The 20,460-nt window shown below is 37.9% G+C and overlaps 1 protein-coding gene across 3 annotated transcripts in view; it reads right to left on the bottom strand.

Moving 5' to 3' along the window:
- Positions 1-20,460, bottom strand: part of LOC108707234 (multiple C2 and transmembrane domain-containing protein 1) — a 359,140-nt gene that overhangs the window by 7,517 nt on the left and 331,163 nt on the right. For all 3 annotated transcript variants that reach the window (XM_041580463.1, XM_018244369.2, XM_041580464.1), the window contains 3 exons: positions 9,510-9,619; positions 5,547-5,656; positions 1,240-1,337 (listed from right to left, as the gene is read on the bottom strand). In XM_041580463.1, the coding sequence (XP_041436397.1) occupies positions 1,240-1,337; positions 5,547-5,656; positions 9,510-9,619 (318 nt within the window). The remainder of the gene's footprint in view (positions 1-1,239; positions 1,338-5,546; positions 5,657-9,509; positions 9,620-20,460) is intronic.

Below are 20,460 nucleotides of genomic sequence, written 5' to 3'. Positions count from 1 at the left end.
ATGCTTTAGTCCAATAAACATTATGGGGCAGATTTATCAATGGTCGAAGTGAATTCGAGGGAATTTTTGAAGTAAAAAAATTCGAAAATCGAAGTAATTTTTTTGGATACTTCGACCATCGAATAGAATACTACGACTTCGACTTTGATTCAAAGTAAAATCGTTCGAATATTTGATCATTCGATAATCGAAGTACTGTCTCTTTAGAAAAACTTTGACTTCAATACTTCAATACAAATGAAACCTGCCGAACTGCTATGTTAGCCTATGGGGACCTTCTAGAGCATTTTTCTAAGTTTTTGGAAGTCGAAGTAAAATCGTTCGATCGATTGCTGAAATTCTTTGAACCGTTTGATTCGAAGGATTTAATCGTTCGTTTGATCGAACGATTTTACTGCGACCACAAATGCCCAAATTCGATGTAAAAACTTCGACTTCGATGTTCGAAGCTTTTTCTACTTCTAAATTCGACCCTTGATAAATCTGCCCCTAGATAACCTACATAAACTCACATAGGTTTGGCTAAACACTCTGTTTAGTTTGGTCACAGACTAGAAAAAGAGAGACAGGAAGACAAGAAAACTTTTTAATGCAAAAATTACCAACTAAAAAGTAGTTTAAATTAAGTCAATCTAAAGCATACTAAAAGTTAATATGGGTATTGGTCATCAGAATGTATATGATGGTTCATCCCACTTTTATAGCATATGTGTTGGTTCTGGGCTAAGTGATAGTATCCTGCAAGATAGAAAATACAATCTGGATCTTGTTTATTTATGGATTTAAATAAAAATAACAGCATGGATATTCATATGTGATGCTTTAGCAAAAGACATCTATGTGACAAGATATGTGTAACCTATTTACTGTTATTTAAGAATCTGAACCATTTTGTGCATTTTATGGAAATATCCATTTGATATGGATTTGTAAACAAGTGTTAATATATTATATCAACTCTAACCAGTATATTTAAAATTCAGTTCCCATTTTTATTCCACAATATGGTCAAGGTTGTTACTGTGCCTTAGAAGAACTGTTCCACAACATTTTCGAAAAATGATTTAGCTATGCACAAGAATAAAAGTTCATCACTTGTGTGGACTAATGTCACTTTATATATTGAAATATACAACCATTTTCTTGTCAGGCAGGAAGACTGCATGGATATACAAGCAACAAGATACTCTATGTACAGTACTATATGGTTATGAAGCTTTTTTTGCCAAAGGCACTCACCACTTGTACATCTGACGGAACCCTGGAGAGAAAGTCAATAATTTCATTGTTGTCAATCATATATGGGCTCCGTATTTTCTTTGTGAATTTATTGATTCCTGTATAAAAGGTAAAGGAAAACAGTTGAACATCAGGCAAACTAAGTTTGTTCTGAAATCTTGGCTATTTAGACTAAACAAAAATCTTAAAAGATCTGTTATTATCAACTTATGTAGCGCCAACACATTTACTCAATTCTTCCCAGCCATTGTCCAACATTCACATCAGTTCCCGCACCATATAATGTTTAGATAATGGTAATTATAGTTGTTCATTGTCTGACCCAGATACTGTATTTGTCATTTGCACACTGATATAGTTTGGGCAAACCAACAAAGAGACAATTTTAGGGGCTCTTGTTCCCCAGTTTCTTCAGTAATTGCACTAAAGCACAATATCTATCTGATAAAAACTCAGTTTAAGAACTAAGTTTGAGACAAAATGTTTTACCCTTTAAATCAGCTTCTTGAATTACAGTGACAAATGGTCATATTGAGTTGCCCTAATGTAAGAAATAACATTTTGTTCCTGCTTTGTTTGATTATACTGTTTCCACACAATGGAATGCAACCCTTTGTATATATAGGCACGTATATATATGGGGGTTATTTATCCAAATCCCAAATTTTCTCACTATTTTCTGAAAGCCACTCCAACCAAATCCACATGGACTTTTCCCCCCTATTTATCACAAAACTTTCATGAGAATTTCTTGTGCGGGATAAAATCTTTAAAAATGTATACGATTTTTTCTGCAACTTTTTGGATTGATGCCCAAAACCACAAAATCTTCTGATTATTGAACGAAACCCAGCGCAGATCAGGATATCTTCAAAATGTCAATTAGAAATCTGCCATTCACTTCTACATGAATTCGGCAGGTCTGAGTTGGAGTGCTTTTTTACTCTGACTTTTAACACCAACAGGGTTAAATAAATCTCTGAAAATCTGAGTTTTTCCCCTTTAAAAGTCTTATCAGAAAACATCTACTTAAAAAACAATCCCCCAAATGTATGTACATATACTTTACTTTGCATTATGTACATTACTTATAATTTGCTCTTTTTGTTTGTCACTGTAGTACCATATTATAGAACAACATACCTGACCATCACTCCAAATTCCAAAACCCTAAAACTATACAACATTTCAGTGGTACACAAACACTAGGTACAATAAAAGAAACAAACCACTAAAACTATATTGCATTGTGATCAACTAAATCATGAATTAAGGTAGCATGGATGGCTGCCCTCCATGATTACACATAGGGGCCGATTCACTAAGGGTCGAATATTGAGGGTTAATTAACCCTCGATATTCGACTAGGAATTAAAATCCTTCGACTTCGAATATCGATCGAACGATAAAATCCTTCGAATCGAAGGATTTTAATCCAACGATCAAAGGAATATCCTTCGATCAAAAAAAGTTAGCCAAGCCTATGGGGACCTTCCCCATAGGCTAACATTGACTTCGGTAGCTTTTAGATGGCGAACTAGGGGGTCGAAGTTTTTTTTAAAGAGACAGTACTTCGACTATTGAATGGTCGAATAGTCGAACGATTTTTACTACGAATCCTTTGATTCGAAGTCGTAGTCGAAGGTCGAAGTAGCCCATTCGATGGTCGAAGTAGCCCAAAAAAAACTTCGAAATTCAAAGTTTTTTACCTTCGAATCCTTCACTCGAAGTTAGTGAATCGGCCCCATAGATTGTCTCTAACCCATAAAACCTGTTGAAATACAGAAGCAATTGACATAACACTGCCATGTGCAATTTAGTGTTTCACTTTATTATAATAACATTGCAATAGGCATATGCTGAGTTGTCTTATTTTGCTTATAAAATGTACATTACACAATGTGATAGTTTTGTTTTATGTCCATGCAGTAAAAAATCTATTTGTCAAATCATCTTGTGGCAGTTGCAGGAAAGCTTGGCCGTGCTTTCTATGATTTGGCAGAAGCTCACTCATCTGGGAGATCTTTGTGAAGACCTTTATTTCTAATAAATAAAACAAGCCAACACTTGCTTCAATCTACTTAGTGCCTGGGTGGTATGTCATAAATTGCGTTATAGTTAGTACTATAGTAAACCATTAAATATAAAGCTCTGCTGGGCTACAGGACACTAAAGCAATGTTTTCACTGCACTTTCAGTTCTATTTCAGTATTCTGCTGCCATAGCATCTACTGTATGTACATAATACATGCAATAAGACATATTCAAGAATACCACTGTATCAAATAGTTTTCAAGAACCCCATCACTGGGAATGTAAAGAGTGGCTTAGAGAACCTGTATAGCAACCCTTCTTTCTTTCTCATGCCCTTGAGCCTCTCCCTACCAGTGTTATGTGATCTTGTTACACAGTGTGTTGCCAGTAAATATGCACATGGCATAGATCAAAGAATAACCCAGAAATAGGCATTTTTTTGGCATCAGCTCTCAGGCACCAGATAGCTAATGCCGAAATATTTCCAATCCCTGGCAGACAAGAGGGTTCACGTTTTACAGATGTCTTGGCTTCAGTCAACCTTATCTTACTGTTTATCACATGAAAACTGAATGAATTGAATTCTGTTGGATAGAAATTGGAATTTAATTAGGAGAATAGTTCTCTCTCCTTATGTTGTATCATGCCCTTAAGTTTTCACAAAATAAAACACAAAATAACCATTTGTCATGTGTTTGAATCTGGCCTGTAAGTAATGAATAAAACATATATGTCAGATAACCATATAAAGTCTATAACAAGTTCACCTACAATTTACAGTACAGTTAAAGGATCCGTTATCCAGAAACCCATTATCCAGAAAGTTCCAAATTACGGAAAGGTTGTCTCCCATAGACTTCATTTTATCCAAATAATCCAAATTTTTTAAAATGATTTCCTTTTTCTCTGTAATACTAAAACAGTAGCTTGTACTTGATCTCAGCTAAGATATAATTAATTCTTATTTGAAGCAAAACCAGCCTATTGGGTTTATTTAATGTTTAAATTATTTTTTAGTAGACTTAAGGTATGAAGATCCAAATTATGGAAAATCCATTATCTGGAAAGCCCCAGGTCCCGAGCATTCTGCATAACAGGACACATACCTGTATGTTGTTTATCATGGTAGCACATACATTGATATGGGACTCGAAAATAGCTAGAAATTCGAATTTTATTCATTCGAAAATAACCTCGACCTTTGATAAATCTGCCCCCTACAGTTATAACCTAAATTTATATACAAATGCTACTTAATTGTTATGTTTTTTTTTTTTTAGTTCAGTTTAAAGAAAATGAATAAATATTAGGAGGATAAGAGAGGAGAGGCTATGAAGAACATGCCACTTTTTTGATTACAGAAAGGGCAGTTGCACACTTACATTACTATTACAACTATTAGGGGCATATTTATCAAGGGTCGAATTTCGAATTGAAAAAACTTTGAAATCCAAATTCAAAAAGACCAACTGAAATTAAGTTGAAGTTTTTTTTGGTCGAATCGGTCTGTATTTTGCCGGATTCAAATCACACGAATCGAAGAAATATCGAATTCGATCAAATTGGATTCAAAGTTTTTCCCAAAAAACCTTTCGAGTTTTCAAAGTCCACCAATTGACTCCAAATAGGTTCTAGGAGGTCCCCCATAGGCTAAAACAGCAAACAGCATTTTTTTTCAAATTCGAATTGAATTTGGACTATTCCCTAGTCGAAGTACACAAAAAATAGCTCGAAATTCGATTTTTTTTTGTTTGAAAATTCACCTCGACCTTTGATAAATCTGCCCCCTACTGTTACAACAGAACAAATGTTCCTAGGAAAACAGCCTTTAACTAATTCTCCTTTAAAGAAAAGATCTATACAACATATATATTATAAAAAAACAAAAAATGCTTTCATATTTCTGATATGTGTTTCATAAAATGTCCCTTGCCTTAATTCAATATATATATACAATGCAGAAGTTGAAATGTGGCTCTGTCTGGAGCATTTATAAGAGTGAAAGCAGCCCTGTGCTATAGATAGTGAGTGTGCAATGCTTTTTATGGTGTGTCTTTAGCATGATGATGACTTCAAAGCAAAGAGAAAGAAAAAGGGCTGTTTGAAGACAACCTAAATCATTACAGGGAAGCGATATTCTACTTTGTCTGCCTTCTTCAATCAGCAAGAAGTACCTTGATCATAACTGCTGAAAATGCTGATAATATAACTCATCCCCTTACAAACACTTAGCTCCAGATGGCATCAATAGTTTCGATAAATGCTTTACGTACCCCATAGAAGGACGATGTATCTCAGCGGAATAAAATACAGCCCTACTGTGAGAAGGCAGAGGGCAATAATCGCCAGCCAGGTTAAGAATGGGACTGTCCAGTTGAAAGTGCTGCAGTGAAAAATCAGCATGAGTCACAACACTAATCATCTCATACATCTAATAAAGGACACAAACAAATACAGTGAAGATTCTAAAATGAGACATCCAGACGTATAACTCTTCATCGTATCATTTAAGCTGCACGAGAGCCAACACACAGATAAATGATGTCAAATATATTGTATCCCAACAACATTAACGACAATCGTCGGCATGAATCAAGGCTCTTTGTACAGTAACTAACATGCTGTACTGAAAATACTGAATAGGTCTTTGATATAAATGACATTTCATTTAGGTTAGGACAGTAATACCACTAATTCTGCTTGTGACATTTTGTGAATAATGAATAAACCCCCTATAAATATTGTTCTTAATCAGCCGGTAAATCCTCTGACACTGGTAATGATTTCTACTGGGATGTAAAAAGGCAACTATATTTTTAAAATTGCAGGGTATTTATTATAAATCTTACCACAGCTGAAATATACATGGTGCATGCATTGCACCGTAGAAGAACCAATATGTATATGTTTGCGATGATGCAACCAATTATTTAGAAATACAGGTTTGGGGTCGGTTATCCAGAAAACTCTGAATTACGGGAAGGCCATCTCCCATAGATTCCACTTCATCCAAAGAATCCAATGTTTAAAAATGATTACCTTTTTCTATATTGTATTAAAAAAGTATCTTGTATATGATCCAAACTGAGTATTCCTTATTGGAAGCAAAACCAGCCTATTGGGTTTATTTAACATTTAAAGTATTTTCTAGGTGTTTTAAAGGAGAAGCAATCCCAACAGTTAAAAAAACCCTACCCTACGTAGACCCTGCTCCCCCCAGCCTAAGTGTTACCCGGGCAAATGCCCATTTGTTTTTCCTTACCCTCGGTGTAGATTCAGGCATCGAAGTTCATGGGCACCATCTTCAGCCAATTCGGTATATCGGTGCATGCGCAGTTGAAGCGATTTTCAGCTTTGCGATAACTGCGCCACGAAAATTGCAGAAGCGCCGGTCTCATTATAAAGATTATTGAAGCGGCTGAAGATGTTGCCCGTGAACTCCGATGTCTGAATCCGGTCCCGTGCATTCTGGGTAAAAGTTCCTATACACGTATGCCGATTCATAAATCATATCAGCCATACATTTTTCGAATGAGCTAAAATGATTGGCTACTTGTTATAGGCAGCTGATCCGATAAAAAGATCAGTTCTGTATGAACTGTTTTTTATGGGCATCCACGGATTTTTAGATCTGTATTACTTAATATGAATAAATACATATTGAGGGTTAATTAATCCTCGATATTCGACCCTAGGTAAATCTGCCCCTAGATGTTTTTTCTACTTCATAAAAAAATTGGATATTTGCTTACTTATTAAAACATCTGAATATAAATAATGTGAAAAATAACACAAATACTTTGAAGTGGTGCTCTGTTTATGTATTTATTTAACGTGTCAAAAAAAGTAGAAAAACTAGCAATGAACTAGCACTTTAAAATCTCCATAGACAGCACCAAATCACTTACATGAACTCGGCTGCTTTTAGATAAATAGCGCACATTCCAGTTTTCGAAAGCATAATTCTACTTCAGAAGTTTTGGAGCAAAAATTTGAACGTTGAATGTTTGAACATGGATAAATCACCCCATTTACAGTATGTGTAAAAGTCTGTAATTTAGCTTTGTACTTTTCATCCTCTGTTGCTTTCTCCCTCTATAGCCTGTCTCCTTTTCAGATGTCTCTATATCTGATGTTACAGTAGTTGCTGGTGCATGGGGTAGCTGGAACCCAATACAGTTAAGCCAAACCCACAGAAGAAACTGAAGATTTGTTGCTACTGTAACTGTAACATAGAAGTTGTTTGTCAATCAGTCTCTTGGTCAACCTTTCTTGCATTATAATTTATCTCCATATAATCTACAGTCTGGTCATTTCCCTATGGGACCAGACTGTAAATTATATCCTTATAAACGGCGCGTTCTGGCGTCAGAACGCGCCGTTTATAAACTTAAAGGGACAGCACTTGTAGCTGCTGCTCTCTCCTCTACACTTGTTTCCCGCAGTTTGGCTTTCATGCGCCACATTTCGTTGCTTCGCCCGCACTTAACACGCGCCACCTGTTTCACTGCCTCCCATCTATCGCTGCACATTCCTTCCTCCCAGGTCACCTGCAGCTGCCTCCCTGGACAGTGTCGCTTCCTTTCTCACACGATTCCTCTCCACTCTCAATGCCCGTCGCGTCCACTATGGCAGTCACTCCCCCCTCCCATCCATCATCTCAAATCTCGCTCCCCCTCGCACCAACTATTGCATGTCTGGGAAGGGGGTGTGACTTCCTGTGTGAGGACTTTACTGTTGTGAGGTAATTTTGAGTAAAACAGCAGAAAAAATTAGAGCAAACAGAAAGGAATCAGTAGTTACGATTTCTAACCATATTGCTGACAGAAAAAGTCTCGCTCCCCCTCCCATCAATCATCTCAAAACTCGCTCCCCCTCCCATCCATTATCGCAAGTCTCGCTCCCCCCCCTCCCATCACTATATCAAGTTTCACTCCCTCTCCTTCCCTTGGCCCACCCCCATCTCTGATGCAGCAGAATGTCATCACACAGAGCAAGCTCCTGCAAAATCTAAAGAAAGCAAAAGTAATACAGGTACCAAAAGGGATGCAGGGGGAAAAAAATCAACAAGGAGGGACAACAGCAAAAAAAGTTATGCATTTTGTAAAAAGCAAGGACAGGATGTAAAAATTGAACTTAGAAACTGTAGATTATAATAAATAATGTACCCCCTACTTAAAATTTATAAATATATTATAAGCACCTCGGAGTTATGTGACCTGTATAAAAGCACTCGGCCTGCGGCCTCGTGCTTTTATATGGTCACATAACTCCTCGGTGACTGATAATATCTTTATAAATTACAGTAGGGGGTACATTATTCACTATATAATACACAAAAGCCATGAATATCTTGTAAATTATATCCTTATAAACGGTGAGTTCTGATGTCATCAGTTATAAACGGGGAGTTCTGATGTCATTTCTGTCACATGACTCACTGAAATTTGTGTATTATAATAAATAAAGTACCCCCAGTTGCAAAATATGCGGATATTAGAAGTTACCTTGTAGTTCCATGACCTGTATAAAAACACTCGGCCTTCGGCCTCGTGTTTTTATATGGTCATGAAACTCCTCGGTAACTTATAATATCCTTATATTTTACAATGGGGGTACTTTATTCACTATATATTGTATTAAGAAGCTCCAAACCCATCACTACACACAAACCCATCACCAATGTGCTTCTAAAGCAACGCAACAACTTCTGAAAATTATAAAAATATTTATATTAAATAATGAATTTTTTGTCTATCTGTGCATGAATTTAGGAAGTATTATCAATTCACAGAGGAATTGAATTGATTCTTCTTATCATTTTTTTTCATTTCAAACTATTTAGGATAAGTTAATGTTATTATAACGGCACTAACACTTTAATTAACTTGTTAGTACATTATTTAATTAATTAATTATTGTCCTTATATAAGTGAGGTGCATTATCTATCTGAATTTTTCGTCAATTCTATAACCACAACTATTGGTGGGGTTTCTTTTTCTATTTTTTTTTATAATCTATTGTATGTTCTGACCTTGTCAGACCTCAACTAATATTAGATAAATAAAAAATCCTTTTTTTGTTTGAATAAGGGCACCTAATTTGGGTTAAACTTCTGAAAATTGTGAGCTTAGATCCAGGGGGGAAAGTCAATACTCTTTCGACAGATACAGAATGGAAGCTCAATATCATATTATGTACAACTGGGAGGCAAAGGCACTTGATGAACACTCACTTTTTTATCCGTTCGCTGATGGAGGCAACTTCATCAAGAACATTCTGGACACTCACACACACCTCTTGGATGGCATAGAGTTTATTCATAAAGCCTTTCTTCTCACAATCCTGAAAGGTCATGTGAAAAGGAAAATGATTATATTTGTTGGAAACCTTAGATAAATGTATAGATGGATTGATTTATAAACCTCTTTGGTCTACAGAACAGATAATGTGGTGCCTGCAACAAAAGTGTAAAAACATAATCTGTGTTGGATCGTGTGAGGTTGCTTTCTCACTGCTTGAACCACTAATGAAACTTAGGCAAAATATCCCATATACAAATAATAAATAAGCTGATGATTTCAAGAAAACCCTTATTGTGCATTTCCTGCATAGGTAAACTGGTATTCTCATTCCTAAACTATCATACAGTGACAGTGATCATTGTATTGTATGAGCATATATGACATTGTAGTAAATGATGTGAGTCAACTCTATGATGTAAGACATAGGGGCCCATTTACTTAGCTCGAGTGAAGGAATAGAGGAAAAAAACTTCGAATTTCGAATGTTTTTTTTGGCTACTTCGACCATCGAATGGGCTACTTCGACCTTCGACTTCGATTCGAACGATTCAAACTAAAAATCGTTCGACTATTCAACCATTTGATAGTCAAAGTACTGTCTCTTTAAAAAATACTTCAACACCCTAGTTCGCCACCTAAAACCTACCGATGCCAATGTTAGCCTATGGGGAAGGTCCCCATAGGCTTCCTAACAATTTTCTGATCAAAGGAAAATCCTTCGATCGATGGATTAAAATCCTTCGAATCGTTCGATTCGAAGGATTTAATCGTTCGATCGAGCGATTATTCCTTCGATCGCTCGATCATAGGAATATCGCTAAATCCTTCAACTTCGATATTGGAAGTCGAAGTCGAAGGATTTCAATTCGGCAGTCGAATATCAAGGGTTAATTAACCCTCGATATTCGACCATAAGTAAATTTTCCCTGTAAAGTACAGGAGATTATTTATGAAAATCCAAATGTTTCTGGTTTTAAATAAAGTCAGACCAAACTAGAATCCACCATTTACACCTATTTATCATTAAAAAAACATGAAAAAATTGGATGGGGAAAAAGCAACTTTTTCGGGTTGTCGAGCAAAAAAATCTGAATTTTTTGGATTTGACGCATCAAAAGTCTGAATTTTTCATGAAATTTGAGGAATCACTGGAAAAGCCAAAAATTTTACGATTATCATACAAAACCTAGTGCCAACCATAATATATTCAAATTGCAAACAGAACCTCTGCCATTGACTTCTACGTGACCTCGGCAGGTTGAAGATGGAGTATTTTCAGATCCTGACGTTGGGGTATAATAAATCTCAAAAGTTTTTTTCCACTAAATGTGGATTTTATAGTAAACAAATTTTTTTTTGCATTCAGACTTATAAATAAATAATTTAAATAATGAATAACCACCACAGTGTCAGACACCAAGGGGATAGACCACAATTAGTGATGGGCGAATTTGCGCCACTTCGCCGGAAAATTCGCGAAACGGCGAAAAATTTTCAAAACAGTGCCGGCGTCTCGTTTTTGACGCGAAAATTTTTTTGGACACCGGCGAATTTTTGCAAATTCGCCGCAAATTCACAAAAAGGTATGGGATCCCTTATTCGGAGACCCATTATCCAGAAAACTTTGGATTACAGGATGGCCATCTCCCATAGAGATTTGTCAGAATTGATTTGAACTGGAAAGACAACATGTTTCTTTAAATTGAAAAGCAGAAACAGTAACCTCTGAATCAGAGATGGGTCACAACTCCATGGGGCTCTGGGCTGCATTTAATATTCAGATTAGAGGTTTTGGGTAGAGCTGGTGCTACTTTGACTTTGAGGTATATCGTAGGATTTACCGCAATTCGTTCGATCGAACGATCAAATGAAAAATCATTCCATCGAACGATTAAATCCTTCGTATCGAACGATTTTTCTTCGACCAAAACAAGATAGCAAAGCCTATGGGGACCTTCCCCATAGGCTAATATTGACTTCGGTAGGTTTTAGGTGGCGACCTAGGGGGTTGAAGTTTTTTTTAAAGAGACAGTACTTCGACTATCGAATGGTCGAATAGTCGAACGATTTTTAGTTTGAATCGTTCGATTCGAAGTCGAAGTCATAGTCGAAGGTAGAAGTAGCCCATTCCATGGTCGAAGTAGCCAAAAAAAAACATTCTAAATTCGAAGTTTTTTTTATTCTATTCCTTCACTCGAGCTAAGTAAATGGGCCCCCTAGTGTTTCTGACATTTGCTAAAATAACAATATGATATACTTCTGCATTGGTGTACGTTTGTCACTGCCCCTTTAGTTAACCTTTACAATGATCTCCTGGGGTGATGCTTGCTATGTACAAGAGGTTTCACAAATTGTTTAAAAGTGAAAGATAATTTGCTGATTTATTCCAAGACAAACAAGGAAAAAAGAGTCCAGGAATGAAACAGAAGGTCCAGCTTTTGCTTTAACTAATCCCACATGTCTCATAAACCATTAGCTGTTTTTTATTTCCTGTACAAAAGATTTGTAGTGAAAATAATCCATGCTACAGTGAAGTTGTGCTTTTTTTCCCCAGCCCAGTGCTGTTAGCAAATTAAAGATAGGAACCAACATCAGCCAACCAAGAACGTTAATCCATCCTTTAAACACTACTGGCATTTCCTTTCCAAACCAAGATGGGATGATGACTGGAGTCAATTTAATCATTTATATGGCTCCGACTGCCAAGAGGTCTGGAAATCATCACTGACACAAATGGCAGCAACATTTTAAGACTTTGCACATAAAATGGATTTCTACACAAACCAACACCCGATTTTACTATACAAAGCACAAATTGCATTTGTATAGTCTTTTGCATACTGCGGGTCTATGAAATAAAAAATGTCCTTTGCATTTAGTAGCCATGTTTGGATTCAAAAATTCAAGAGGGCAACATGGGACATGTGTGATAGACACAAACCTTACAAATAAACCACACTGTGGGAGGTTAAAGGGTTACCGCTTTTTATTAATTCAATCAATTAAACTTTACCTGAAAATGAACCAGTCACAGTGAATATGATTCATTCACAATATTATTCACAAACAAAGGATTGTGCATAAATGAGCAGTTGCCTTCTCACTACCTGCTAGAAGCTTATCAGTGTTAAGACATAGTATTAAAGCAACATAAAATATCTTCCTTTACTCCAAAGATGTGACAACAGGTTTTTGTCTTTTTTATAGGGCCAGTGGGAAGGATTGATAATTTCATTGCATAATTTTCTTCCATATGAGAGAAGCTACTACTAGGGATGTCGCGGACTGTTCGCGCGAACATCGACTGTTCGAGCTCGCCGAATGTTCGCGAACATCGCGCGACGTTCGCCATTTTGGGTTCGCCTTAGCTGGCGCTTATTTTTGCCCTCTCACCCCAGACCAGCTGATACATGGCAGCCAATCAGGAAGCTCTCCCTCCTGGACCACCCCCACACCCCCTGGACCACTCCCCTTCCATATATAAACTGAAGCCCTGCAGCGTTTTTTCATTCTGCCTGTGTGTGCTTGGAAGAGCTAGTGTAGGGAGAGAGCTGTTTAGTGATTTGAGGGACAGTTGATAGTAACTTTGCTGGCTAGTAATCTACTTGATACTGCTCTGTATTGTAGGGACAGAACTCTGCAGGGATTTGAGGGACAGTGAGTTTAGGTTAGTTAGCTTTGCTGACTAGTAATCTACCTTCTACTGCAGTGCTCTGTATGTAGCTGCTGTGGGCACTGCTTCTGATCTCATCTGCTGACTGCTGTAATAACCCAATAGTCCTTGTAAGGACTGCTTTTATTTTCTTTTTTGTTTTTTTACTTTGCTAGTTGCTACTATAAGAGCCCAGTGCTATTAGTCTAGCTGTGTTGGGGAGTGGGACTGGTGTGCTGCTCCTCCTAGTAGTTCACCACTACCAGCACCAACCAGAGTCAAAATTGTTACAAAGTATCTTATTTGCACCTGTTAGCTGTTCTGAGCTCTCTGCCAAAAGCTAATTAAGTTAGAAACTGGTTTTTTTCTGGCTGTTCAGTGCAGAGAAAAGAGGGACTGGTGTGCTGCTCCTCCTAGTAGTTCACCACCACCAGCACCAACCAGAGTCAAAATTGTTACAAAGTATCTTATTTGCACCTGTTAGCTGTTCTGAGCTCTCTGCCAAAAGCTAATTAAGTTAGAAACTGTTTTTTTTCTAGCTGTTCAGTTCAGAGAAAAGAGGGACTGGTGTGCTGCTCCTCCTAGTAGTTCACCACTACCAGCACCAACCAGAGTCAAAATTGTTACAAAGTATCTTATTTGCACCTGTTAGCTGTTCTGAGCTCTCTGCCAAAAGCCAATTAAGTTAGAAACTGTTTTTTTTCTGGCGTTTCAGTGCAGAGAAAAGAGGGACTTTCCAGTACAAAAGAGGGACAGGGGGTTGAGTGGTCAAAAGAGGGACAGTTGGGAGGTATGCAAGTGCCACCTAGCTGTGTGAGCTTTTTCACATTCTGTCTAAATAACAATAATAATTCCGTGTCCGTAAACATCACCTGAGTGATGTTTTTACAGCAGCAATAATATATTCCGTATCCACTACTGTATACGTTGCCCTTGCAGGCATTGTTTGCCCAGTCTTTAACCAAGTGCCACCTAGCTGTGTGAGCTTTTTCACATTCCGTGTCCAGAAACATCACCTGAGTGACGTAGTGTGATTTCTGCCCTTTACAGCACAAAACGCAGCGCTGTGTCAACAATGTATTTTTCAGATACATTTTTGCCCTTGATCCCCCTCTGGCATGCCACTGTCCAGGTCGTTGCACCCTTTAAACAACTTTAAAATCATTTTTCTGGCCAGAAATGTCTTTTTTAGCTTTTAAAATTCGCCTTCCCATTGAAGTCTATGGGGTTCGCGACGTTCGCGAACCGTTCGCATTTTTGACGCAAGTTCGCGAATATGTTCGCGAACTTTTTTTCCGACGTTCGCTACATCCCTAGCTACTACTGATGTGCCTCAAAGCCAGTTCAGACCAGGCAAGTATATACCTTTGTTACTCTATTTATAAACTCCTTGAGTTATAACTCATCATCATGCAGCAAAATTCCCCTAATACTAAAGCAGCATTCCAGTGGGTAAAGCTCTATCTAACCTTACACTCATTAACCATTATCCCACGTGCAGCTGCAATTCTAATTTCATTGCCCAATTTCATGTCCCCCAACTACCATTTTGGTTACAGAAGACATTGGGGTAATATAACAGTTTAAGGCATGTTCAGGATACCTACAATAATCTTCTAGTATCTTCCCTTTTTTTCAACTTCCTATCTTTTCTCCCTTCAGATGGTTTTTATAGTCCATATATGGGTCTTTTGCATCATGTTCCTAAGCAGATTTAAGGGCATTTGATTACTATATACAAATAAATACAAGATTTAAACAAAAATATTGTTTTCTCCTGATCCTGGATCCTACAGGTGTATAGGTGTGCTACCAACAGTACTAAACTTATATTCCTCAGTTTCTATGTAACCCAAATACCTCCAAATGGTTCTGACTTACAACAGGTGGGCTTACCAGAATTAGGATGGGCTTCAGGTAGATAAAGGGCAGTTTTTGACACAGCATGGTCTAGATCAGGGACATGGTATAAACTATCCTGCATTTTACTACTGATACCATCCCCTTTTGTCAATGCATGTGGGTATCAGGGGACCAACTGTTAGTTCACTTCTATGCTAAAAGAGGATTCAGCATGAGCAGGTTTTTACATTGCTACCTTATCTGATATTGTTGAGAAATATATGGTATGAGGCTCGAACATAAGATACAGGGTATATGTAGTTGTATTGAGTTCACAATTCATTTTCTGAGCTATCTTTTTGCCATTATGGCTATAGGAAGGGATTTATTTTTCCCTAAAGTTTGTTTGCAGTGTGGTGGTACAGGCTCCATTGAACCAACACATAGAGGAATATAGGAATTGTTGCACCAGACCATCATGTCTTTTTTTCAGCTGTATGAGCAGTGTCGGTCTGGCCCGGCGGGATACCGGGAAAAAACCCGGTGGGCCCCGACCCCTGTGGGCCCCCGCCGGGCCAGAACCCTTTTCCTGATATTTCCAATCACTAAAAAATTTTTTATTTCCGGCGATGCGCAGCGCCGCCTGCGCACCGTGTGGCGTTGTTGCGCATGCGCGCCGTGTGGCGTTGTTGCGCATGCGCGCCGTGTGGCATTGTTGCGCATGCGCGTCGAACGGCGTTGTTGCGCTTGCGCGCCGAACAGCTGGGCCGACAGGTTTTAGTAGGGGGGCGGGGGCCGGCGGGGGGCCCCTGGACAGCAGTCCCGGTGGGCCCTGGGCCTCCCAGTCTGACCCTGTGTATGAGCTTTGGTGCATGTTGTGTTTGTCATGTGACAAGTGGACAACGTACTTTTCCTATAATACAGTACATTATATTCGCTAGAAAAATATGTCAAGAACTATATAGCTAAACTGCAGCTCACCGATAGAGGTTCCTTTGTTGGTTATCTCGCGGGGTATCTTGTGTTAATACCCCAATTTAATTGATCAGAAGAAAAGTTGAAGTGCAGGACATATCCACGGCAGTAGCCTTAGACTGCAAATAATCTTTAATTCGGGAAGTGAATAAGTGGTCTGATATTAACTTTTCCATTATTTACAGTCTAAGACTTCTGCCGTGGATTTGTCCTGCAGGGATGTAGCGAACTGCCGATTTGGTGTTCGCGAACGCCGTTCGCGAACACCGGCAAAAAATGCGAACGTTCGCGGACAGTTCGCGAACTTCGAACACCCGCTAAAATCGTTCGATTCGAACGATCGAAGGATTTTAATCATTCGATCGAAGGATTTTCATTCGAATCGAACGATCGAAGCCATTCGATCGAATGCTTTTCATTCGATCGAATGCTTACAATCGTTCGAACGAATGGAAATCGTTCGATTTTTAGCGGTCGAAGGAATTCGAATGGTCGAATGGTCAAACGATCGAACGCGAACTCAAAATGCGAACGTTCCCAAACGTTCGCGAACATTCGGCGGACGCGGACGGTCGAAGTTCGCGCGAACTAGTTCGCAGCAGAACAGTTCGCTACATCCCTATTGTCCTGCACTTTTCTTCTGAGAACTATATAACCCACCAGTAAAGAAACTGCAGTGCTACTTGTTATTCTTAAGGTGATAAATGTATCATATTTAGCCAAGTAGTGGGCTTCTCTTTTCTAATAAAAGAATATAGTGAATGTGGGAGGGCCACATCTGAAGAAACTATTTGACTGATACACACTTTGAATGCTTTCTAATGAAAATACCATGGGATTTTGGAATCAAAGCAAAGAAGGGGAATAATGGGTAAAAATAGAATCAACATATGTGTAATATAAAATAATATTATCAGGCGGAATTCAATAAGTATTTCTTCCTGTTTGACATATCTTTGATTTGTATATGAGCTGGTATTTTATGTCTCAGAACAGCTTAAAAATTATAGTAGATCATATGGATGTAAGTTATGGGATATCTTTTTCTGGAAATCCATTATTCAGAAAACTCAAAAAAAAGGAAGGGCATCTCCCAGAGTCCATTGGAAGCAAATAATTAAGTTTTTCTCTGTAATAATAAAACAGTACCTTGTACTTGATATTAACTAAACTTCATGAAACCATATTGGTAGCATATTGGTATTCTAATTAATGTTTAAATTATTTTAGCATACTTAAGGTATGGTGATCCAAATTACAGAAATATCCCTTATCAAGCATTCCAGATAATACACCTCATACCTGTACTTGCATTTTACAATGTGGCTTTATGATTTATTAATGATATATTATACATAATATACATCTGGACTTATTATAATAATAAGTCCAGATGGTACTTGCACTCGAAACTCCAATGTGTATTTGCGGGTGCTGGGTCAAATCCAATTGTATAATTCTTATAGAAGGACCTGCACTCCAAATTCTTGTGTCACAAAAGATCTTATTAATTCATCATTCGTGCATCCACGTGGATATTGAATTCTACGTTTTTTCAACAAATTTGGCAATCCTGTGGTCGAATAATAATAATCGAACGATTTTTAGCGATTGATCGAAGGATTTCTATTCAACTTAGAAAAGTGCTGTGGAAGGTCCCCAAAGGCTAACATTGTACTTTGGTAGCTTTAATTTGGCAAGTATGAAGTCTTTTTACTCAATTTTTACTTCGAATCATTTGAAGCAAAGTTAAATATAGCCTATTCGATGGTCAAAGTACCCAAAAATTTACTTTGAAATTCGAACTTTTTGACATTCGAACCATTCACTCGAGCTTAGTAAATCTGCCCCTTAGAAAACGCTGTTGCTCAGATTGCAGTACTTTTACTCCAGGTTTCAGCAGCTGAAACATTTTTTTAGTCTCTGTAAAAATCCATACACACAAAAAGACAAATAAGAAAGTACTAAGTAGCCTACTTGCTGAGGCCCGATAGGATTGTGGAATGTAGGTCCCCAGACACATTGTTGCAGCCACAATACCTAGACATGATTAAAAAACTCACCCGGTTCAAGCAAGAGAACACAATGTGATCATGATATCAATAGTACACTGTCAGCAGAGGAAGTGTATGGAGCAAATATCTGGTCAGTCTTCTGGAATATGTGTGGCCCAGGATGTTGGCAGTCTGGAATATTGTACATTAGACATGGGATGGGTGAATTTGACCTGTTTCGCTTCGCCAAAGATGGCAAAAAATTCACCAAACACATTGAAGTCAACAGGGCGTTTGTCTTACGTCTTTTTTCCAACTGCCAGATTTTTTTTAATGATATGTCTATGGTCATTTTTTTGCAGTGAAAGGAAGCAAAAGATGTTACTTTCCTTACTGCTTGTAGTGATTGTATCTTTAAGCAGCTACTGAAACAGAAGGCAGCTGTAAACATCTCATTCATTCCCTTGTGTTGGCTTTGAGCTTTTCATTCACCACCAATACGAAATGCCGGGTACAACAAATTACGTTGCATTGCATACACAGTTACAGTATCACAACAATTCGTTTCAGAATATAAACCCAAGGGATGCTGACATTGCAAGTCACACAGTTTAAAGGCAAATTAGTTTGAGCCTAATTTGTTTGTTTCATCACTAGTTTGTGATCCGCTTTTTCTACTGCTAAAGAAAGTACAAAATTCTTGTGTTGGGTCAATATCTACTACTATGTTTAGGGGCCACCTAGTGGCAAATACCTGAACAATATTCTATAAAGGCTGATAAAGCTGTCATGGCTCAATGTGAGAAACTCCCTCCTCAGTACAGAACATTAAGTTATTAAAAAAAAGTGTCTTACAGCTGTACAAGAGCAAACTAATATTTAAAACAGGAGTCACAAGGAGGAAATATTCTATAACACTGTACTCTGTTAGCTATTGTGCTGGGATGAAAGGATTATACTCCCAATGATATGAGATTTTTCTTGAGTAATTAATTGTAGCTTGTGATGCTTTTTCTGCAAACAGAGAGCTCATTTGTATAAGCTGATTCTACATTATTGTTAATATTATAAATCAATACTTTTGATTTCCTATAATGTACAAATTAGTTTAATTGGTAGATTTTGAAATAAGGCTATTAGGCTGTTTTTATAACAGCCTTTGGGGTGTTTGACCTGTGAGGTGTATCAGACAAACCATTATCCTTCAATGTAAATATATTAAAACAAAAATGACTGTATTTGCTCATATCATGACTGCTAGATAAATAATGTAAACAATTTATATTGTTACCTGGTAGGGTATATCTGTCCTTATATATCTCCCACTTAACCAGCAAAAAACACTAAGCACTGGTGATGAGCAAATCTGTCTGGTTTCGGTTCATTGAAAAATTTGTGAAACTGTGAAAAAAATTGAGAAACTGCGGAATTTTTGCAAAACGCAATGAAGTCAATGGGCATTTTTACATCCAATCATTTTTATTAGCGCAAATGCATCAGTCAATGAGTGTTTTTTCTTATGGCGACTTCTTTGTCCTAATGCATTAAAGTCAATGGCCATTTTTTGTCTGCAAATTTTTCCGCGTGAGTTTTTGCCACCGTTTCGCAAAAATATTCGCACATGGCAAAATTCAGAATTGCGTCGCAAATTCATAGCTGGAGAATAAATTTGCTCATCACTACTAAGCACCAGTGCCACATTTTGTATATCAGACGCTGATGTGCGCAGAATCACCCACAATGCAGCAAAACAGATATTATGCACTAGAAATCTGTTATCAAAAACATCCAAATTATGGAAAAGCTATCTTCTTATAGCCTATTTTAAGCAAATAATTCAAATTATTGAAAGATCCTTATTTGAAAACCCCAGGTCCCAAGCATTTCGGATAATAGATCCAATGGGGCAAATTCACTAAGCGCCGAACGCTAGCGTTACTTCGCTAGCGTTTGGCATTTTCGTTACTGTGCAAATTCACTAACGAACGCTGGCGTAGTTTCGCTAGTGTTACTTCGCACCCTTACGCCTGGCGAAGTTTCGCTAGCGACGTAACTATACAAATTCACTAACGCGCGCAGTGTACTGAACGCTACCTTTTACGCTAGACTTCCTTCGCCACCTCAGACCAGGCGAAGCGCAATAGAGTAGATAGGGATTGCTTCAAAAAAAGTCAAAAATTTTTATAAGTCCCAAAAAACGCTGGCGTGTTTTCTACATTATGGGTGATAGGCTGAAAAAGATCTAAATTTTTTTGGGGCTCCCCTCCTACCCCCAGGGCCTGATTTACATAGCGGACGCCCCTAGGCCCACTGCCATTTGTCGCCCCTGTCCCCTCCCCTTTATTAGTGCAAATTTTCATGGAGATTGTATCTCCTGCGCATCCCCAGTGTTTTTGAACCAATGTGGGTGTGGTTGGG

Source organism: Xenopus laevis, chromosome 1S, assembly GCF_017654675.1.
Source record: "Xenopus laevis strain J_2021 chromosome 1S, Xenopus_laevis_v10.1, whole genome shotgun sequence".
NCBI classification, from domain to species: Eukaryota; Metazoa; Chordata; class Amphibia; order Anura; family Pipidae; genus Xenopus; species Xenopus laevis.
Note: the sequence above shows the minus strand (reverse complement) of the source record. Positions and strands in the feature narration are given on the sequence as shown.